Source organism: Schistocerca americana, chromosome 7 (assembly GCF_021461395.2).
Source record: "Schistocerca americana isolate TAMUIC-IGC-003095 chromosome 7, iqSchAmer2.1, whole genome shotgun sequence".
NCBI lineage: Eukaryota > Metazoa > Arthropoda > Insecta > Orthoptera > Acrididae > Schistocerca > Schistocerca americana.
This window is the reverse complement of record NC_060125.1, coordinates 385,088,853-385,108,252: the sequence shown is the minus strand read 5'-3', so window position 1 is coordinate 385,108,252 and position 19,400 is coordinate 385,088,853. Positions and strand designations below refer to the sequence as shown.

The following is a 19,400-nucleotide window of genomic DNA, read 5'->3' as shown; positions in this document are numbered from 1 at the left end:
CAATCGCCAACAATTGTGGACCAGTGACATGGCGCATTGTCATCAGTAATTCCATCTTCTCTTGGAACATGAAGTCTATGAGTGGCAGCCAGTGGTCTCCAATTAGCCGAACATAATCATTTCCTTGTCAACAATCGGTTCACTTGGATCAAAGGACACAGTCCATTCCATGTAAACACAACCTTCACCATTAAAAAGCCACCACCAGCTTGGACAGTGATCTACGGGCAACCTGGGCCTATGAGTTCATGTGGTCTGTGTCACACTTGAACCCAACTCTTACCAAATGAAACCGGGCATCATCTGTTGAGGCCAGGTTTTCCAGTCGTCTAGGGTCCAACCGATTTGGTCATGGGCCCAGGAGAGATGCTGCAAGAGATGTTTCGTCGTACGTCTCACACTGATTTCTGCGGTTATTTCGCGCAGTGTCGGCTTGCCTGTTAGCACTGACAACTCTACGCAAACGCCGCTGCTCTCGGTCGTTAAGTGAAGGCCGTCGGCCACTCCGTTGTCCATGGTGAGCGGTAATGTCTGAAATTTGGTATTCTGGGGCCACTCTTGAGACTATGGATCTCGGAGCACTGAATTCCCTAACGATTTCCGAAATGGAATGTCCCCTGCGTCTAGCTCCAACTATCGTCAGACGTTCAAAATCTGTTCATTCTCGTCGTGGAGCCATAATCACATCGGAAACCTTTTCACATGCATCACTTCGGCATAAATGAGTGCTACGCATATGCATTGCCCTTATATACCTTGTGTACGCAGCACTACCGGCGTTTGTATATGTTCATATCGCTATCCCACGACTTTTGTCACCTCAGTGTATTTACCTATTTACATCATTGTGTTCAACACAAGCAACTTTTCTTCTCCTCATAGAGCGACAAGATACTAATAGCTCATTCTGTGGATACCTGGGTAGATCTGAGTTTAAACATAAACCAAAATGACGCTGCAGTGAAGAAAATCGTTGGACGCAACGTGCGGGCTATTCCTTCTCGTTCTATCGAATTATAAATCAGCGGAAGACCAACGGTTTTTCGTACCCTGTTCCAACTAGCGACATGTTTTCTCAATAAATTTTAGTCGGTTTCCCAGAGTTTTATTTCTGCCGCAATTGCTGCTTAGATTTCAACTGCCATCCACTCATCGTAGTGGCTGAATATCTTTCCTTTTATCATTGTACGAAAACAATCGCCTGCGCCAAAAACTATTGCGACTTACCCAACTACTCATGTTTTTCGACTATTGCTGCTGAACTTCGGACATCTACCAATAAGCACTATTTTTCTCGTTCTCAGCGCTAGCGATCATTAGTATTTTTTTCGTAACTAATGAGTCTCAAGCAAAAATTAATTAGTGTCAGTTTCTCCGCATACAGGAAATCTCTAGTAACAATATCTTTTGTCACACTTGATAAATTGCTCAAGAAATAGACAACTCGTAAAACAAAGGGACTTTTCATACCTTCGCACGTATTTGGTGCCAAGATACTGAACGGAAAATGTTCACTTTTTAAACGATGCAAACAATTTTTAGCGGCTTTCGATTCCTCGCGGAAAGAATTTCGCCATATAACACACTTTCATGAGTGCTACGAAAACAGCGTATTCTTACCACTACTGACACGTAAATGCTATGGCACAATGTCCGGCTATTTCTGAACAAAGTTGACTGCTGAGATTGACGTGTGTTGTACTGGCATTCTCTTGCTCTCTTTCCACGAGCTTGAGTTACCGAATGTACTGGTTTACTGTTCTCCGTTCACGAGCTACTAGTTCCAGCTAATAACACATCGTCGTGTTAAAAACATTGCATTGCTCGGTAGATATAAGGATGCGAGATTTTTACTAAAGTGCTAAATCCTTGCAAAATACTTGTCACCTTATCGACCATCACTCTTCAACATGTATTCAACTGTTAATGCTGGTGTTGTCTATTCCAGAAGGGAAATCCTGTTTATTTTGACGGTAATATGAAGGTTGGTCTCCTGCTGTAAACTATTTTCCATTGAACTTAATTTTATTTCATTATTCCAGTTTTGAGCATTAAATTCTCTTCAGGATGGAAAGTGAAACTACGCTGATGAACTGTAAATTTGTCATTGCAGTGCCTCGGGTGAGTAAACGTTCTGCATTATTTATTTCCTTCGTGGAAGCATGAGTTATTTCTATCACGAATGTCGTGTTCTCAGTACCCGGAAACAGCCTTCGTAATGCACTGTTCCCCAGATAACTGACCTGTGTGTCAACAGGTGTTATCAATATTTTATTATTTGTTCGTTGTTTCCTTTGCATAACGGTGGTGCATCATTCGAAAGTCTGTGATTGCTGTGATCATTCCATCTCTTTAAATGGGCAATTAAAATTTCATCAGACATTCGATTTTCGTCATGTGCACAATCCATCCGGATGACGTAATACTGCAGATGCAGAGACAATGTCTAAATTATTCATAACAAAGGAAGTAGCTTTGAAGCACTAGAATATATTGCATGTAACGTGTAAACGTACCAGCCTATACGACACCAGTATGATGATCGCACACCATAAAATATAGTGTCTCATAAATGCTCCTACAACTATCACTAGGAAGAAGCCATTCAGGGAGATAACATGGTAAATTTATCGAATAGTTTATGCAGACACAGAATGATGATTTAAACTATGCCACTGAATTAGATGAAAATTATTAAGTGACGATGGTTCACAGAGGAAGTAACCCTGTCATAGCGATATTATGTAGTTTGACGGTTCAGAATCTGAAAGTGGACCGCACACTGACAAGATACTTGTGCTCCATTTTTTTTTTTTTTTTTTTTTTTTTTTTTTTTTTTTTTTTTTTTTTCGTTATTGATCGTTGTGTTTGGTCGTTGCGGACGTCGCAGGACATCCTGTTCATGTTCAGTGGTTGATCCTTCCACTCAGTTTTTTATTACAGAGGCCAACCGGCTCTCTGACCGAACACGCTGAGCTACCGTGCCGGCTAAATTTACACTTGATGGATGATTTGAACCTAGGACCTTTCGTTCCGCAGCTGCTCACGTTACCACGAGACCACGGCGCTCCTATGCTCCTAGTTAAACGCAGACTTGGTGAAAGTTACAGCCATTACTCCGCTCATGATACTGTTAGGAACATTATGCTGGCTTTGAGGATTAGTCCAACGCTCAGTTACAGTGTGGCGTGATAAAGACGCTATCGTTATTTCTTGACAACGTTAGAAAACAAGATGTTCTCGTCATTTCGCTGCAACGATCGAAAAACAGCAAAGATGTCTTGCTTCCACGACGCCCGTTGTCATTACCTGGTTTCCCGTGAAGAACAGTTCTGGGGTGCACTAACGAGAGTAACTTATTTCGCATTACATTTTTTTTCCGTTCCTTCTCCACGTTGTAGTTCTCTAGGTAATGGAAATAGCTGAACGGGCACTATTCACTCTAGCAACCGGGGCTGTCGGATGCCGGCGTCCCGTCGTGAAATGCATGCGGTTTTGATTCCAAAAAATTTTGTGGCATACATAACGCAGTGGAGCACTTAATTTTTTCAGCATTCTTGTACTGGACTCTGTACTTCCAGGTATTTGTAAGATGGCGCGTCAGCTGCTTTTAGGAAATGAATTTTCGCTATCGGTTTCTTTCATTGGACATCCTCAAGTGATCTCCATTACACCGTAACAGATACGAACATTGGTGAAAGAAGCTTTCGTTACACTATAAAAACATTTAAAAAATCGTCACTACTCTCACAAATGTCTAGTACCTTGCCTATTATAATAGGCACATTAGAAGATGCTGTCTCGTACTCTCTTAGGTTACCAGTATTTGCTGATCGATATATTGTATTAGACTCTAAGACTAGAGTTACATAATGTCTTTGCACTGTTTTCCTATTGAGTGGCAGTGTCGGGCCGCATACACGAACACTAATTGTTCTTCGTCACGTGCTTGGGGACACATGTTTGCATGCAACTGGCTCAGTAAGGCTTGTTTCTCGCTCTTTACGCTGCAATGGAATTTGTACTCGTTATCGTTCCACCATGGCTTAGGTTAGCATAAAATCACAAGTAACTGAAACCGTTTTCATGTGTACCAAACCACACGGTAACGTTTTAAAATGTTTTTATCTTGTTACAACACCTACTATAACTAATTTACGTATCTGTTACGTTATAATACAAAACATCTGACCAGTGAAAGAAATTACAGAATTTATTAACAGCAGTTGAGGTGGTGTTTTACATATAACGTGCGGAACATGCATCAAATTACTAATTGCTGTCTATGGGTGCATCCAGACTGTCTTTATTTGCTCGAAGGGCAGTCTGTTTTACCGGACTCGTCGGTACAATGGTGGGTTTTATAATTTATTTCGCAGGGAGACCGAGTAGATTCCATTAACACATACAAAGATAATTCACTTTATTAGCCTATAAGTTAGATAGGAATTAGTTGACTTTGTACACTCCATTTCCACAGGAACGTCGTCAGTACTTACAAATGTACATGAGCATTATCGTACCACTTGATGTGTACAAAATACCTCTTACTTTACATTCAACAATAACTTTCACGTAGAGTTCTGCCAAATACATTGATCACACAGCTGGCCTACTAGATGGCGATGCTGTCATCTTAGTCTATGATCGCGAGATGGTCTGAGCGATCCTGTGCTCGGCCGTGAGTGGAAGAGCGGTAGCGGTGGCGCATCGAAACGTTTGTGGCCGTGTCTTCTCTTGCGATTGAGTTCCGAGGTGTTAGCCTTGCTTTGGCACCTCGCTCTTCAGACGACACCATAGAGTCAACCGAGTTCTTTTACGTATTACTGAAACCATTACCAGATGGAGTCAAAGACATTAATCAGAGCACTTGTTGTTGTTGTTGTTGTTGCTGTCCTGGTCTCCAGACTGAAGAGTAGCATGATTCTGCAAGCTGGTCTACCTTGAGCATGTATGTTCATTTCTGCATAACTAGCGTACCATATAACGATGTGAAATTGTGTACTGTAAAGAAGTCGTGTTCTCCGTCTACTGGCCACCCCACCACTGCCCCATTTCCTTCCGTTACTGGAATTACTTTCAGAACGTGTCCTTATTTTAGGCAAACTGTACCACGAATTTCTTTTCTCCGCGATTCGATTCAGTACCTCTTCTTTAGTTATCCGACATACCCAAGCAATCTCCAGCTTTCTTCTGCTGTACCAAGTTTCAAAAACTAGTCTGCTCTGTTTATCGTCCATGTTTCACTGTCGTGTCAGGCTACACTCCAGAAAGATACATTCGGAAAAACTTTCAATACTTACATTTATATGACATCCAGAGATATTTTTCTCGTCTTGGAAAAGCTTTTCGTACTATTCCAAGTTTGCGTTTGATACAGCCACATGTGCTACAGTCAGGCTACTACTTTCATTGATCTCCTACACTAATTACCCTCCCCCTCACATACACACAAACACACACACACACACACACACACACACACACACACACACACACCGCCCCCCCCCCCCCACACACACACACACGCATATAGAGAGACAACGGCCTGCGTCACCTGAATGAATTCGAATCGAATCCTTTATCCTTGTTTTTCCATTTTGTTGGTGTTCATCATACTGCTTCTATTCAAGACACTACCCATTCCGATGAACAGGACTACCCAACTCCTTTGCCGTCTCTAATAAGATTACAATGTCATTATCAAAGAAAGTTATTATATCTTATTTAGGATAAAAAAACACTGCTTTAAACTGAAATCTTCTGACATCATCACCAGATTTATCTTATCCATATACATCGCACCTATGCGCAGCGTGGTCATCTTAGGACCATGTCCTACTGAAATGAATTGCCCTTCTACAATGTGCCATATGAAGCCAGGGACTAAGAGCTACTCATTCACAGGCACCATTCGTGGCTGGCTGTCGCAGCCAGCGTTTGGGTGGAGGCGATTCGAACCTCTGCACGATTAGTCATTTTTGAGCATTTCGCGATCCAGACAAACTGATTTAGAGAAACGCCGGGATAGTTCCTCATAAAAACACAATGCCGATAAGTTTTCCCATTCTTGTCGTGTCGGGAACTTTGCTCCACCTTGTCGTCGACATGTCAAGTTCTGGTCGTCTTTCTTGCTCCAAAATCATATAAAAAGTATCTGTATCATAGAAGTAACATGTTCCCATAAGACACCTAATAATAACTGCTGGAAACTCATGCCACGGAATATCTTAACCTGCATGTTTAAGGTGACTGTTGCACAGTCAAATGCGAAAGCGGTTCCTAGCATCCCCCACACGCCATTGTGATCGGAGGGCTCTTGAACCACACTATCATATCTCGCACGCCCCGTTGGACTCCATTTCCGTTATGCCTCGCTGATACTTCAACGGATGGACTTCTCCATAACCGCGGATTAGTTTCTACTCAATAACGTTTTCGCAAATGTGATGACATAGTCGTCGTTGCCGTATCGTCATGTTTAGTACGTTTGCTCTGGTGCATTTATCTCACCGAACGTAGTTGATGCACTTTCCCTAACAAACAACGCTTAAAAGGTAACATGCTTGGAAGTCGGTCAATATCCGTTTCTGCCTTTGGAATCCGTTCCCAGCCAGTTCAACAGAAGAATGTAATATAATATACTGTTTATCAAACATTGACCACCTTCCTTCAAAACTATAGAGAAAGAATTTAATGTGCCATGTACCTGCGCCATCTTTATGGTAGAAGATAATCAATTTGTTGTTGTCTTGTCGTCACTCCCCTCGTTAACTACTCGTGTTTGTTGTTTTCAACTCAAAGCAATTTCAAATAGAACATATCGATGCTTGGCAATTAAAACCCTTAAATACCATCCTAAAGAACAGTTGCTAAACCAGATCGATCACACATCTGTAATTCAAACATGTAGTTCATCAGACCCATTACTGAATCAATAAGATCCAAAACATCAGTAACATCACATGACAGAAAATTTTGTTGAAGATCACTATGGTCTATGCATTACTTACGAATGTCAGTCTTTTATGGTAATCTAGCCAGAGTTACAGGAGAGAGGCGACTATGATCGTTACATCAGAAACGGTCAGCAACAATGAAGAGCAACAGTCATATTAATTTAAAGAACGACGTTTTAGTCACATTGAGACGCACAGTTATTGACAGTTTTAAAAATAATTTATGGTCCGACACAATAACACTAATTCCAAACGAAATGACCGGATATGACCATCTTTAGTTGAGAAAACAGATTTATGTTTTAAAGCCACCACTGAGGGAAGCAGCATTATATACGGCGTGAATCACCTAAAACTTGCACCGCAAATAATGCTGAAATGTGCCGTTTTCACAGAATGGCTTGCTACCCAGGGGCTCGTATTATTAGCCAGTCAACACATTGCAATAATACTTAAAATGTAATGTTTGTACAAATATACACTTTCCTTTTTTAAAGTGGAACAATGCCTCTTGAAATTAACAAAGTGAAAGTATTGCGTGTCGTTTACGAGATATCGTATTTTGAAAAGTTTCCACTCGGACACTTGTTTGTGCCATTCAACCTGTGTAATTGCTAGGTACGATTTTGTTGCTCTCAATGTGCTTGTGTGTTCCTTGAGTGTACTGCAACATGCTAGTCAGTTAGTGTGTGACAGTCCAAGCAATAGGTCGTGAGTGGACGATGGAATGTACCAGCGCAGAAAAAGCCGACATGGTCATGTTGTATGGGGTGTGTAGTTAGAGTGTCGTACTCTGCATGTAGCAAGATTTCGCAATAGATGTCAACCATCTCGGCCTTTATTTGTCATCCTTTTCAACCCGTTAGATGAAAGTGTTAGTCCAACACATAGCGTAATAGACGACAGAAGACGGGGAAATTAATGTTATCGGTGCTGTTGCAGTTGATCCTCACCTTAGCTCCCGTACAATCGGATGAGGAAATGACATGAATCAGGCAAGTGTCCTACTCATTCCCCATCGACATAGATTCCATCGCTATAAACCTCTCTCCATCAAGAGGTGCATGGAAACGATTACCAGAATTGCGTTGACTTATGGGCATATTGCAGATGTATCACGTATCTTGTTTAGTGATGAAGGCACAATTACCTGTCATGGCCAGGTAACTCACCGGAACATGTAGTACTAATCTGTTGATAACCCCCGTTGGCTTCGTCGCGTGGAACGTCACCGCCCACGGAATGTAAACGTGTGGTACGGGATTGTGAACCATCAGCTCATATGTCCGTTTTTCGTAGACGGAACACTGAACGTGCACAAGTATCACAGCCTCCCAACAGACCATCATCCACAGATGATTCGAGACGTTGCTCTGCTGACTAGGAGGAACCTGTTCTACCAATACGTTGGCTGTCCAGCCCATGGTGCACGAATCGTTTCTAAATCGTTGGATTGGACGCAGTGGATCTATGCCTTGGCCCATTCCCCGGAGTTGACGGCTGTAGGCTTTTTTCTGTGTGGGAAGCTGAAAGACACACTCTACATACTAACTATATCCGATGGTATGCAACGACGTTTTACTGCAGGCTGCTTGGACATCTCCGCTGAAATGCTAGCATGTCTGTAGCAGTTGTTCCATACGACATAGTCGGTGTCGTTGGTCATTTTGAACGAAACCTGTGATGGTCAGTTGTCTCTAAGTACCGGCTGGAGTGGCCGAGCGGTTCTAGGCGCTACAGTCTCGAACCGCGCGACCGCTACGGTCGCAGGTTCGAATCCTGCCTCGGGCATGGATGTGTGTGATGTCCTTAGGTTAGTTAGGTTTAAGTAGTTCTAAGTTCTAGGGGACTTATGACCTCAGAAGCTAAGTCCCATAGTGCTCAGAGCCATTTGAACCATTTTATGTCTCTGAGTGGTCAGAATCCACGTAACTAGCGTATGCGCTTGTGTTGTGTGTGCTACCACAGGTAATGTGCAAGTGTTGGTGTGGGAACTTCACAAAATACGATATCTCGTAAATGAATGGCGCTAGGATCTTGCAACAAACTCCACCGACATTCTAATTTATCCTAATTTAGTGTCAATAGGCATTGTTTCATTTAAAAAAGTGCATGTTTGCAAACAAAAATAGATTTTCTAAATATTACTACAATCTTTTGATTTGCTAACAGAACGAGTCTCTGATTATCAATCCAATCTGTGAAAACAGCACAGAAATAGCGCTTTTCATTCATACAATATTTGCGGAGCATGTTTTAAGTGTTTCACCCTGTATATGAACTTCGCAACTATCTACGAAGCAGATGATGCAGAGCCATCTATAAACTGTATGAGGACTTTCTACTTCATACTCACAGAGTGGGTATTATTTTACAGAAATTTATTTCTTTGGGGCGTGAAGAAGAAATCAATGAACAAATAGGAAAAAGCAGTAAAAATGTTCCACGAGTCATTCGTTAACGAAAATCTTGAGTTCTACCTACCGTGATGCAGTCGGACGTCAGCATGCAGGTCGAATCAGTACTCAGATGTCCCGAGAACTGGAAAAGAAGAAAACATCGTCAAGATACCAACACAGACGTTCAATGCAATCACAGAAGGTATTAGATATATGCTTCCAAAATCCCTTCTCTTCTACAAATGTACCTAAGTATATAATTAACCCGGAAAAGGTAAGGAGGAGCAATGATTTCAAACTTCAGAAGATTTGTAAGTACGCTATATTAATGGTCGATTAACGTAATTTGTTTACGGAAGAAAATGCAGTTTTACTTACACCAAAAGAAATACGTACCTACTAAATACAGAACGCCAGTCCCTATGCTATAATGAGATATTAATAAATGTATAGATATCTTCTCCGTGTCGAAGTCTTACGAACACAATTACCTCTTCCTAAATCGACCATATGTTTGAACAGGTCTGCCTACATTCTTCCACAAATGAATGCGTAATGAGTGAGTGTCACAAATATAATCTTAATTCGACAAAACAGACGTTGAATTACGCCCATTTTACCTCTAATTTACTCTATTAGTAATTTTTGTAGGATTACAGGGTCTGTCCAACGTTTCTATATTTCTTACATGTTTGTAAGCACAACATAATGAAACTACATAATCCGACTACGCTCAGGAGTTATTTCGAAAACTCTTTTCGTAGTTGGAGCTTGGGGCCTTCGTATGGGTCGTTGCGTTTAATGAAGGCGACATTTCGACGATGTCGAGCCCCACCGTGAAGGAGACAAGGGAGCTGTTGAGAGACGGGGCGCATTAGGCGCAATGACCCGGCGCGTAGGTTCGAAGCTCTGACATTTATCACTGACGTCGTGAAACGACGGGAAGGCGACGCCTGCAATGTGAAATCTGTTGCAGTGACTGCCATGCTTTACTGGCTCTGTCCCTTCGAGCCAGTTTCGGAAATACCGGTGACACGGAAACTGACTGTGTCACATTGACGAGTTCAAGATCAAACGATTGGAAGGCTAGAAACGAAGAGGACAACCAGATGCTTTATTATTTGTCACTAATGATGAATTTGTATTGGTTAATTGGTGTTGTCGGCTTTCACAGTAAGGACATTTAATGATTGAAAAAGTGACAAAGTGAATGTCTGTTTAACTATCTTGCTTTGTGTATATTAATGCGGCTATTAATCTTCTAAATGATGACTAACGGAAACCCTCAGCTGCCGACAGGTGTTGATATACCTCTATGTGGACAGCCGAAAACGTGTGCCCCGACCGGGACTCGAACCCAGGATCTGATTACATGGCAGACGCTCTATCCATTTGAGCCACCGAGGACATTGATGAATAGCGCGACTGCAGGGACTTATCCCTTGCACGCTTCCCGTGATACATTCCCAACTGTCCACAATTCTACATGTGTAATGTACCTTATACGCATCGAGGTATATCAACAAAACCTGTCGGCAGCTGAGGGTTTCAGTTAGTCATCATTTATTCCAGGGAAAAGCTGCACGGTCATCAACAGTATCTGTTCTTTCGAGAACAGTTACTGTCTTCATATATATACACTCCTGGAAATTGAAATAAGAACACCGTGAATTCATTGTCCCAGGAAGGGGAAACTTTATTGACACATTCCTGGGGTCAGATACATCACATGATCACACTGACAGAACCACAGGCACATAGACACAGGCAACAGAGCATGCACAATGTCGGCACTAGTACAGTGTATATCCACCTTTCGCAGCAATGCAGGCTGCTATTCTCCCATGGAGACGATCGTAGAGATGCTGGATGTAGTCCTGTGGAACGGCTTGCCATGCCATTTCCACCTGGCGCCTCAGTTGGACCAGCGTTCGTGCTGGACGTGCAGACCGCGTGAGACGACGCTTCATCCAGTCCCAAACATGCTCAATGGGGGACAGATCCGGAGATCTTGCTGGCCAGGGTAGTTGACTTACACCTTCTAGAGCACGTTGGGTGGCACGGGATACATGCGGACGTGCATTGTCCTGTTGGAACAGCAAGTTCCCTTGCCAGTCTAGGAATGGTAGAACGATGGGTTCGATGACGGTTTGGATGTACCGTGCACTATTCAGTGTCCCCTCGACTCACCAGTGGTGTACGGCCAGTGTAGGAGATCGCTCCCCACACCATGATGCCGGGTGTTGGCCCTGTGTGCCTCGGTCGTATGCAGTCCTGATTGTGGCGCTCACCTGCACGGCGCCAAACACGCATACGACCAACATTGGCACCAAGGCAGAAGCGACTCTCATCGCTGAAGACGACACGTCTCCATTCGTCCCTCCATTCACGCCTGTCGCGACACCACTGGAGGCGGGCTGCACGATGTTGGGGGCGTGAGCGGAAGACGGCCTAACGGTGTGCGGGACCGTAGCCCAGCTTCATGGAGACGGTTGCGAATGGTCCTCGCCGATACCCCAGGAGCAACAGTGTCCCTAATTTGCTGGGAAGTGGCGGTGCGGTCCCCTACGGCACTGCGTAGGATCCTACGGTCTTGGCGTGCATCCGTGCGTCGCTGCGGTCCGGTCCCAGGTCGACGGGCACGTGCACCTTCCGCCGACCACTGGCGACAACATCGATGTACTGTGGAGACCTCACGCCCCACGTGTTGAGCAATTCGGCGGTACGTCCACCCGGCCTCCCGCATGCCCACTATACGCCCTCGCTCAACGTCCGTCAACTGCACATACGGTTCACGTCCACGCTGTCGCGGCATGCTACCAGTGTTAAAGACTGCGATGGAGCTCCGTATGCCACGGCAAACTGGCTGACACTGACGGCGGCGGTGCACAAATGCTGCGCAGCTAGCGCCATTCGACGGCCAACACCGCGGTTCCTGGTGTGTCCGCTGTGCCGTGCGTGTGATCATTGCTTGTACAGCCCTCTCGCAGTGTCCGGAGCAAGTATGGTGGGTCTGACACACCGGTGTCAATGTGTTCTTTTTTCCATTTCCAGGAGTGTATTTAAAGGCTACCCAGCCATTGACCTTCATCTGTGCGAATGCGCGCAGACTGCCCAAACTCTTACGGGAATCGCCAAAGTGTGCTCGAGTAATGAGTGGATGGGCAAATGTCTATAAGGTACATTACATATGTAGAATTGTGGACAGTTGGGAATGTATCACGGGAAGCGTGCACGGGATAAGTCCCTGCAGTCGCACTATTTATCTGTGTCCTCGGTGGCTGAGATGGATAGAGCGTCTGCCATGTAAGCCGGAGATCCCGGGTTCGAGTCCCGGTCCGGGCACACATTTTCGGCTGTCCACATCGAGGTATATCAACAACACCTGTCACTAGCTGAGGGTTTCAGTTAGTCATCATTTATTCCAGGGGACAGCTGCACGGTCATCAACAGTATCTGTTCGAGAACAGTTACTGTCTTCACATATATACTGATCTTCTATTCTTCACTTCTTCCTACCCTAACCTCCACACGACATTCCCGAAACATTAACATGTCTAAAGTACCCCACTCTTCATCGTGCGTTTCTGATTTCTCGTTTATCACTTCCTGTATTGGCAAAATAACTAGTCCCGGAAGTTCTAACACATTTCCGAAGTATCTGCTTCTGGAATGGATTACTGAAGAGGACCGCTGCAAGTCGGCCGAAAAGTTGACAATTTAGCGGTTTTAGTAGTTACAATGACACGGCCCAATAGCAAAAACTATTTTATCCAAAATGACACCGGCCGTGGAAGCCAACGAACTTAGGTTGACAAATACTTTTCCAACCTAATTAAGCGATTTTTCAACACGTACTTTGACAGTGCATCCAAATTTATACATGTTCAACACACAGAATTTCAAGACATTCCAGTAGCACCATTTAGGATTATTCAACTGTTAACGTTCCACATGTACACTGTGCTTGGTCCCAGCACCTTCGTTTCCATATATTATTTCCTAAATGACCATCTATCAAATATCTTCTGCGAGCTGAAACAAACTGGGATTGGGCTCGTATGCTATTTATGGATCAGAATTCCTTGACTTCTACTCTATCTGTGCAAGTGGTGTTTTCAGTCTCGTGTCTTTGGCTGAAGCTCATCGTTCTCGTAATATTTGTCATTGTCTTGGAGCCAGGCAGAAAATACGGAAGTCCAGGATTTGATCCCCAGTCGATCATAACATATTTTCTCTATCGTTTATCGCTTCTCTTACTTCTGGCAATGATTGATTTGTATGCAAATTGTCAAATTCTTCCGTGGATGTGGATCTACGTCTAACTGGCTGGGTAAGTCAGTCCAAATGAATAAGGCAAGATTATACCATCTCCAGTTGGTCCACGCCCAGTAAAGAACTGCGATGCTGAAACCAACCTTCTAGTGGGAGTCAGTTTTACTTTAATTTTAGGTTCCTTGGCAAAAATCTGTTATGACTAACGTTCATTTCATATTTGTTCCGAATTTTCCTTACTTTCAGATTGAATGGTAGTAAAGTGAGAGTATATGTAATGGAGCGCAGTCTCCTTGTAAAAACGTTCTGAGGCTATGTCTGATTTCCATTAATCGACGCTGCATTATCTAATGAATACTGGTTGCAATAAGCTTCCAAGTGTTATACTGGAGCCGGCCGGGGTGGCCGAGCGGTTCTAGGCGCTACATTCTGGAACCGCGCGACCGTTACGGTCGCAGGTTCGAATCCTCCCTCGAGCATGGATGTGTGTGACGTCCTTAGGTTAGTTAGGTTTAAGTAGTTCTAAGTTCTAGGGGATTGATGACCTCAGAAGTTAAGTCCCATAGTGCTCAGAGCCATTTGAACCATTTGTTATACTGGATTTATCTCAATATTAACATAGCTCCGATATCAGAAGAAAATTTGATTACGATTTAATCCAACACAAATTTTCTACAGACGAATGTTAAGCTTAGCATCAGATGCAGTAAAGTAGTGTTTCGACTGTGGAACTAACGATTCGCGTTTGCAAACAATTAACTTTCACATGTACTTTGCAGTGGTGGCAAAAAAGAGTATTAACGATCTAGACAGGTTGTACGGCTCGTTTCACTTTCAGTAAACTGTGAAACCACAGCACACCAAAGAAAAATATTTGTTTACAAAATGCTTTCATCATCCACCTTCCGATACCGTAATATTGTATGGGATTTCAGTAGAGCAGCATTAAAAGTGAAAAGAGAAGTGTGCAAGTGGCATCATGCATTAACACAGCTCACTGTACAGCGTTGAAACATTTTCGATGTGTGTCTAAAGGCTAAAAGATCTGTCAACAGTCTGCCTACTATTGATTTCTAAAATATATAAATCGCACAATGTTAGCCTCTGTTATTTTAGAATGGCGATCGTTTCTTGTATTAAATACTGGAAATATTCGCATCCCTTTTCTGTAGGCCATTTCAGAAACTTTATGCGCTATTAACGCTCGTTTGGAACCAATTAAGCTAAATTAAGTCTTAGCTGGAGAAAGGAACCAAAACAAGGCGAAGGACATCGAAAAAGTTCGGAGGGCAGCTCCCTTTTTTTTTTTTTTTTTTTTTTTTTAAATCGTGGAATAGGGTATAATGTCTCGGATATTATACGCGAGTAGAAGCGGCAAACATAAAACAAAGACGTTTTCCCGTTGGGGTACGATCTTTTTAAAAAAATTTAATCTCCATCTTTCTCTCCCGAATGCGAAAATCTTTTGTTGACGCCCATCTACATAGGGAGAAATGAGCATCGTAATAAAATAAATTAGAACTCGTACAGAATAGCTTGAGTGTTCCTTTTGCCTGCAGCTTTTCAGAGTGGAACGGTAGAGAAATAGTCTGAAAATCATTCGATGAACCCTCTACCAGGCACTTTAATGTGAACTACAGGGTAGTCTATAGATGCAGACATACTTGATGCCCCAGCCGGCCATTGTACAAGAGGTGTTCAATAAGTACTGCAACACTTTTTTTTTTCAGAAAGCACGGTGGTTTTATTCTGAATTCCTGTACAGCAAGTTACTCCCAACTTTTTTGGATACGTAACCCTAATTCTCAACGTAATCTCTGTTGAATGCGAAGACCTTACGCCACCTAACCGGGAGGGCTTGTTCTCTACCGGTCGACGTCGGAGTCATCGTCTTGCTGCGTCCATAACCTCCCCACCGTCCATGTAATGCAACCCGCGGAGTGCATCCTTCATTAGGCCAAACGGAAAGGCGGAAGGGAGAGATCCGGGCTGTAGGGTGGATAAGGATGAGCAATCCAGTGAAGTTTTGTGAGCTCCTCTTGGATGCACAGCCGTAAGTGATTCTTTGCGGTGTCGGGGGAAGTTCGTTTGTATTTTTGTGACGACGAACACTCTCAAGTCGTTTCTGAAGTTTCCTGAGGGCAGTGCTATACAGTTTAGACCTGATCGCTGCACAACGAGGGAGGACATCAAGCAGAACAACATCTTCTGAGTCTTTACCGGCTTTGAATGTTTTCTTCGGATGAGTGGGGCCTCTCGATGGATAGCCGTGTTTCCGATTCGAAATGATAAAACCCTGTTTCACCGCATGTGACGATGTTCGACATAAAAATGTCACGATCAATCTCGTAACGGACAAGCAGCTTTCTCACCGGTGGTCTATCGTTCTCTTTATGGTCAGATGTTAGGCCGTGAGAAACTCAGCGGCACGTATCTTTGAGGTCTCCAACTGATGAACTAGTGTGTCAGTATTACCAGCAGAGACGTCTAGTTGAGCAGCGAGGTATTCGACTGTGGTTCGTTGATCGCCTGGAATGAGAGTGTCCGCACATTCCAGCATTTCAGGAGTCACAGCTGTGTGCGGCCGTACGGGACGCGAAGATTGGACAGGTTTGCGCGACCTTGTTGCCATGATGACAGACGCCACATCCAACGACTCACCGTGCTTTTGATCACTGCCAGGTTTCCGCAGACATTCTGCTTTGGTTTTCCGTCAAAAGAAACTCGATGACAGCTCTCTGCGTGGTGCACACCTCCGCTCCATACCCCATTTTGAAGGCTACGTATAGCACCGCCACCTGTAGGAACTTCATGAAGCTATAGGGGCTAAAGAGGGAATATTATACGATGTCTCACAACACATCCCGCATTTCTGCAACCGAAACTGACCAGGAAGCAAAGCTGTCGCATTACTTGTTGAACGCCCCTCCTGTTTCGTGTAACAGAGCTGTCTGGTATTGATTGCTCGCTCCGTGAAACCGTTTTTCTCGTATAACAGTTCCAAACCTAGTAACTACTGTATGTGCACTGTGTATGCCCCGTGGCTCTTAAACCTGACTGCAATTTGTAATTCTTTCACCTGGAAAACCTGTTTTCTAATGTTCTCGAAGCACTGGAGAGGAAATTAAAAACCCACACTCGAAAGGTCTTTATCTACTTTAGCTATTATGTCACTACCTTTTTCGCCTGAGTGACAATAACGAGTATTAGTGCTCTCCTGCGGTTGTAGGTGCACGTATATCACACATTGATTCATCTCATGTGCGTAATTTCGGTATGGGACGAAACGATGCTTCTAGATACGAGTATGCGGGTACGACCCTTTCATTAGGTGTCGACCTACGATAGGAAGTGGATTTTGACGAAATGCTCTTCCAGATGTAGCATAATCCCGGGCGATCGACAATTTCGTCGTTGCAACACAAAATTCGTCATGGCATCGTTATTCAAGGACAACTGAAGTCAGTAATAATGGGATCTACGAAGATTTATATCAGGTGCGAGGGTCTCAAAAAGAAACTTATTATTACGTCTGGTCAATCCGCGGTGATAGGTTACGAAGATCTTTAAGACCAGGCTAATTGGAGAGGTGATGATTAGAAGTAAACCACCGAGAAATAGCTATCACGGAGAGCACTGAAATCGAACAGTCGGTGTTTACAACTTATAGAACTTCGCATTGATTATCGCCCACGCATTTGCGAACTGCACCCCTTCAAAAGTTGTTCAAAAAGTTTTATGCCACATTATACTTAAAAAGTGTCACTGATACGCGACAATAATTTTGACGTCTCTTTAAATGACGGTCCGAGCGTCGTTCAATTCCTCCCCGACAGAGATCCGTTCCACGGTCACGGAGCCATTCGAGAAGCAGTGTGTGAACGTCCTCATAGTTGGACAATCTCTTTCCACCAAGATGTTCTTTCAGCTTGCCGCAAACATGGGACTCATGTGGTGCAAGATCTATAACTACCGATCAGCATCACGCACGTTTATGCTGCCTCCTTGAGATTGTTGTAATCACTCGCTACAGCTGGACGTGAGATTGAATATGGTCCATACGCCGCGTGAACTTCACGGGGAGCCTGTGTGCGATGGAGACGTTTTGCCGACAAGACTCGTATTGCTCAGACTATTCGAACATTCCAGTTGCCGCGCCATTTTATACGCATGCTGTGACGGTACCAGAACTGTAAGCAGTAAATCCGGAATGACAGTGCCCCACTCATAATTACTTTGTAAAGTCGTTAGTAAATGTGATGATGCTAGGAACGTCTACGTCCTTCGATATATGATAAAAATGAGCATTTAATATCAAACTGAGGCAATTTACTTTTTTAATAATTGTCTCACCAGTACGAGGAAGGTATCCAAAAAATCTATATATGTAAAAACGTTTACAAAACAACTTTATTCTCTTCAAATTACACTCCATTACAACTAATAGATTTGTCCCACCGGTGCTCCCACTGTTCGAAACATTTTTTGTAGTCAGCTTTAGAAATGTCTGACAGCACCTACCTTGTTTTTTTCTGGTCATCTTCAATTTTTTCAGATCGGTGTCCTTTCATGTCCCCCCTTTCCATGCGTAGAGATAACAGAAAGTCGCACGGAGCTAGGTCAGGCGGTTAAGATGCGCGGGGTAACGGAACCGTGCCATTTTTTGGCCGAAAACGGTCTACCAGAGATGGCTGTATATGCGGGTCCGGTGTCATGGTGGAAGAACCAGTCTCCTGAAGCAAATCGGGTCTTTTTTGACGAAAACTGTTACGCAATCTTCCTAAAACATCTACATAAGAGGCTTGCTTGACGGTCTGACCTTGGGGTACAAACTCTGTATGCCCTTGGCATCGAAAAAGCAAATCATCAGCACTGCTTTGATTTGGCTTGAGGACTTTTTTTCCGTAGTGGCAATGACGTCTTTCATTGCCTTGACTGTTGCTCTGTTTCTGAGTCGTAACCATTGCACCATTACGCACCACCAGTAATGACCTTGACAGAATATCTCGATATAGCAAGCTGTCGTTTCAAAGCACCACAGGTTTCAACTCGACGTTTGTTTTGATTGTCACTCAGAACCCGAGGAACAAACTTGGTGGCAACTCTTTTCATTCCCAGATTCTCCTACCACGTTTTTTTCTTGCCTTCTTCAGTATTGCCAAATAGGTGTCCTCTCATGCTCTCATGCGTGGAAGTAATAATAAGTCGCACGGAGCTAGGTCAGGCGGGAAAGGTACGTGGGGCAAACTCTAGAATTTTTTCAATATTTTGGTGGATCCGGGCGGTTGATGGACGTCCGGAACGAGTTTTGTCATCAATTGACATGTCGCCAGTTTTAAAACGAGCAAACCACAGGAGCAGGAGGATCTGCAACGAACTGGCGCTTGGTGCAGGAAATGGCAATTGAATCTCAATGTAGACAAGTGTAATGTGCTGCGAATACATAGAAAGAAAGATCCTTTATCATTTAGCTACAATATAGCAGGTCAGCAAGTGGAAGCAGTTAATTCCATAAATTATCTGGGAGTGGGCATTAGAAGTGATTTAAAATGGAATGATCATATAAAGTTGATCGTCGGTAAAGCAGATGCCAGACTGAGATTCATTGGAAGAATCCTAAGGAGATGCAATCCGAAAACAAAGGAAGTAGGTTACAATACACTTGTTTGCCCACTGCTTGAATATTGCTCACCATTGTGGGATCCGTACCAGGTAGGGTTGATAGAAGAGATAGAGAAGATCCAATGGAGAGCAGCGCGCTTCGTTA

The 19,400-nt window shown here is 43.6% G+C and overlaps 1 protein-coding gene across 1 annotated transcript in view; it reads right to left on the bottom strand.

The window, feature by feature from the left end:
* Positions 1 to 19,400, bottom strand: part of LOC124622069 — a 111,655-nt gene that overhangs the window by 56,964 nt on the left and 35,291 nt on the right. The window contains exon 2 of the mRNA XM_047147642.1: positions 9,444 to 9,500. Within this exon, the coding sequence (XP_047003598.1) occupies positions 9,444 to 9,500 (57 nt within the window). The remainder of the gene's footprint in view (positions 1 to 9,443; positions 9,501 to 19,400) is intronic.